Genomic DNA, 4,094 nt, shown 5'->3' with positions numbered 1-4,094 from the left:
AATAGAACTATTTTTGACCCAGCAATCCCACTTAAGCCTCTGAAAAAAAAAAAAAAAAAAAAAGAACTCAGACTGGGGGAAACAGTGACTTCTCTCTCTATGGCTCCAGACACAAATGATTCGGCAGAGATGAGAATCTAATGCAACAAACGCTCAGAGGCAAGATAATAAATCAAGGAGTAAGGTGAAAAGACTGCAGAGCTGAGGACACCAACTGAGATCCACATGACACCAATAAAGAGCTAATAAATAAATTAGAGCAGTAATAGCAGAACAGACACAACCGGAAATTGAGTGAGGTAGCAGAGAGGGCTGAGGTGATTTCAGTGAAAGCAGGAAAAAGAGGGAAAAAAACTCATCTTGCTCCAATCAGAAGAAATGGGATCAATACAGAAGGCAAAGGGGACGAGACAGACAAATTAGTTTCCTGAAATAGAAAATCTAATGTGTATAACCAGAGAAAGTCTTCAGAAACAACAATTTTAAAACTTTTCCTAAATTGAAGGAAAGATTAAATCTGGTCACAGTATTTCCCAAAACCACCTTAAAAGCAGGAGGTGATGTATCAGACCTGTCTACACATATCTCAGGGCCGGGTGTAAGGTGCACACTTGTAATCCCAGCACTCGGGAGGCTGAGGCAGGAGGATCGTTGCAAGTTCGAGACCAGCCTGGACTACAAAGTGAGCTCAAGGCCGGCCTGAACTGCATAGCGAGACCCTGTCTCAAAAGACAAAAATAAATAAATAAATAAACAAATACACAAACATATCTGAGGGAATGAGGCCCAGGGATAATACCACCTCCAGTGTGGCCATTTTCAGGTACACAGGCAGGGCTGTGGATATAGCTCAGCGGCACAAGCGCCCGCCTGGCAAGGGCAAGGTCCTGAGTTTGATTCCTGGTACCAAAAAAAAAAAAAGTTAGGCAAGTATACAGGCAGCAGAAAAGCCCCAATAGGAGCAAGTTCACAAATGCACACCCCCGCCAACAAGAAATCCTGCCCTCTAGTGTTTAGGGACATAACTGAGGGTGAGACGGAGTTACCCGTGGAAAACAACAAAAAAACCCCAAAACTGCTGGGTGTGGTGACACACACCAGTAATCCGAGCAGCCTAGCACCCTGTAACTCTAGCACTCGAGAGGCTGAGGTAGGCGCATCACTGTGAGTTCAAAGCCAGCCTGAGCTACACAGTGAGTTTGCAGCCAGCCTAAACTAACTAGCAAGAGCCTGTTTTAAAAAGCAAAAAAAAAAAAAAAAAAAAGTAAAATTGCCAGGTACAATTGCACATGCCATGTGTAACCCCAAAAGGCTGAGGCAGGAGGACTGCAAGTTCGAGGCCAGGTTGGGCAATTTAAGAAGACCCTGTCTCAAAATAAGAAATTCAAAACAGCTGGGGGTGTAACTCAGAACAAGGCCCTGGAATCAATCCCTAGCACTGTAAACAAACAAAACAAAAAAAAGAAAACAATAAAACTAACAACAGAAATTAGGGTGGGGGGATCTGGCATGGTAGTACACATCTGTAATCCCAGCCCTCGGGAGGCTGAAGCAGGAGGATTATTGTGAGTTCAAGATCAGCCTGGGCTACAAAGTGAGCTCAAGGCCAGCCTGAACTGCATAGTGAGACCCTGTCTCAAAAAGACCAAAAAAACAAAAAACCCCACTTACAATATATCCTATTCTTCTGACCACTTCCACTGAGCCAGTCAGTTTTCTATCCATCCACTCAGCTAGGTCTCTGGAGAGAAAGATGGCCAGATCGAGGACCACCACACACTAACGCTGTCATTTCTGAGAAGTCGGAGCTTGCAGGATAAGCCATCGAAGTTAGAAATCTTTAGAAGCTACACTTCTGGGTGGTATCCGCCCATCTCTTATGTATCTTGTGTTCTGAAATGCGTCCACAGGCATTAAAGAAACTGCACTCTTCTGGCCATAAGGGACCGCTGAGAAGCCAGGCAGAGTGAGTGACACATGCCTCTAATCCTGGCCCTCTGGGAGGCTGAGGCGGGAAGATCACACTGACTTAATAAAACCCTGTCTCAAACCCAAAAATAAGAGAGGTCCAGGGATGTAGCTCAGTGTGAAGGCCCTGCGTTCAAGTCCCCGGCTGAACCCTTGGTACCGCAAAAACAGAGCAAACAAGACCCAAAAACCTGAAAATGGCCAAAACACAGCAAGAAAAGACTCCATGAAAGACAACCTCACTTGCTTAAAGCCCAAAGTGCAGGCCTTAGCAGAGATAAAGGCCAACTGGGAAGCGAGGGCTGTTGGATGAGGCCAACGAGGCCCAGCTGCGCAGGAACCGGAAGGCCCCTATCTCCACACCTGCCCGTCTCGCTGCTCCGCGTTCCCGGCCGGCTACTTCCTTAGAGCACCTTCCCAGGCGCAGGGCTTCACCCGTGCCAGGCCGGACGGAACTCCTGATCTCCTCCCTCCCAACCCCGCACTCCCTCCCCGTCTCACTGGTCCAGTGGGAAACTCGTGGTTGCCCTGGGCCACTTCCGCCTCTCCTACATCCCACCTGCTGCAGCCCTGCGCACCAGGTCTGCCAGGCAGAGCCAGGGTTAGTTCAGCGTCAGTCGCCCCTCACTGCCCTCCGATGCCCCGCCCAGTCCGACCCCATCGTCTCCAGTCTGGACGGTTACAGCGATTCCTGGCCAGTCCTGGGACCCTTCTGCCCCTCTGTTTACTCTCCAAGAAGCAGCCAGAGGAATCTTCATACAGTGTTGGTCAGATCATACTGGAAACTCAACAAGGAAGCCGGGCGTGGTGGCACATGCCTGTAATCCCAGCACTCAGGAGGCTGAGGCAGGAGGATCGCTTGAGTTCGAGACCAGCCTCGGCTACAAACTGAGCTCAAGGCCAGCCTGAACTGCATAGCGAGACCTTGTCTCAAAAAGACCAAAAAAGAAAAGAAAAGAAAAAAAAAAAAAAAAAGAAACTCAATAAGGGCCCCCATTTTACTCAGAATAAAACCCCAAGTCCCCACCATGGTCAGGTCCACACAAGCCCCTACCTCAGTCCGCCTCGTCCCAAGTCTCACCCTGTCCACATCCAGAACTGCAATATCTCAGAGAGGACATCTCTAATCTTCACTGCACTGTACCGGCAACCTGCTCCCACTCCACCACTAATGGAAATTGTGTCTCTCTTCACAGCTACAGTAGAGCGTAGAAAACCATCTGACAAAAGCAGCTGCACAGTACTTTCGTTTGCGTTTTGGTATGGTTTGTTTATTGGTGGTGAGAGAGATCGAACCCAGGGCTTCACAGAGAGCTACATCTCTAGCCGTTCTTTATTAATTTTTATTTTTGCTAAGCTGCCCAAGCTGGGCTTGAATGTCTGATCCTCCTGCCTCAGCTTCCCAGCGTGCGGGGGTTACAGATGTGCACCGCCACGCTCAGCTTCAGTAGTCAATATTTTATTCTTCTCAAAACACTGGGAATGTTTTTTTCCCCACTTCTAGTCAAACTACTCTATGTATCACTACCGTGCTGGCAAACAGTATTTGCTCTCAGCGACCCAAACATGAAAGTTACGAAAAACGATCGAGCCAGGAGTCAGGATTTGCTTCTGGACAACTAACTGCACGTGTGTCTGCGGCAGGCAGGAGCTGTCACCGGAATGAAGTCACCCAGACCCAGATACGAGAAGAACAGCACTCTGGCCACCTCATCACCCAGTCAGGAGTCCGCGAGACCTACCTGTCCCTGTCGGGTCACCGCCCTGGATCATAAAGTCCTTGATGATTCTGTGGAACTTGGTGCCGTTGTAATAACCGCGCCGGGCCAACTCCGCGAAGTTCTTACAGGTCTTTGGTGCGTGCTCCCAGTACAGCTCCAGCACGATGATTCCCATGCTGCGGACAGAGGACAGCACTGCTGGTCAGGAGCAAGGAGACGGCACCAGGAACAGCAGGGACTGTTCTGGTTCTCTTTTGCTTTGTGTTTTCGAGACAGGGTCTCGATAAGTAGCTTAAGCTGGCCTTGAACTGACTATGAGTTCAATTCCCCAGGACGGAAGGGCACTGAAGAGGTAGAATTTTGCCATACAAGAAAGTGAGGAGGAGCCCAGGGTATAGCTCAGTG

General features: G+C 48.9%; 1 protein-coding gene across 1 annotated transcript in view; it reads right to left on the bottom strand.

The window, feature by feature from the left end:
* Window positions 1-4,094, bottom strand: part of Ppil1 (peptidylprolyl isomerase (cyclophilin)-like 1) — a 12,462-nt gene that overhangs the window by 6,927 nt on the left and 1,441 nt on the right. Inside the window, exon 2 of the mRNA XM_005389635.2 lies at window positions 3,711-3,865. Within this exon, the coding sequence (XP_005389692.1) occupies window positions 3,711-3,865 (155 nt within the window). The remainder of the gene's footprint in view (window positions 1-3,710; window positions 3,866-4,094) is intronic.

Source organism: Chinchilla lanigera, unplaced genomic scaffold, assembly GCF_000276665.1.
Source record: "Chinchilla lanigera isolate Chin_1 unplaced genomic scaffold, ChiLan1.0 scaffold00036, whole genome shotgun sequence".
Classification (NCBI taxonomy): Eukaryota; Metazoa; Chordata; class Mammalia; order Rodentia; family Chinchillidae; genus Chinchilla; species Chinchilla lanigera.
The sequence above is the reverse complement of the archived record's forward strand: the minus strand, read 5'-3'. Positions and strand labels throughout refer to the sequence as shown.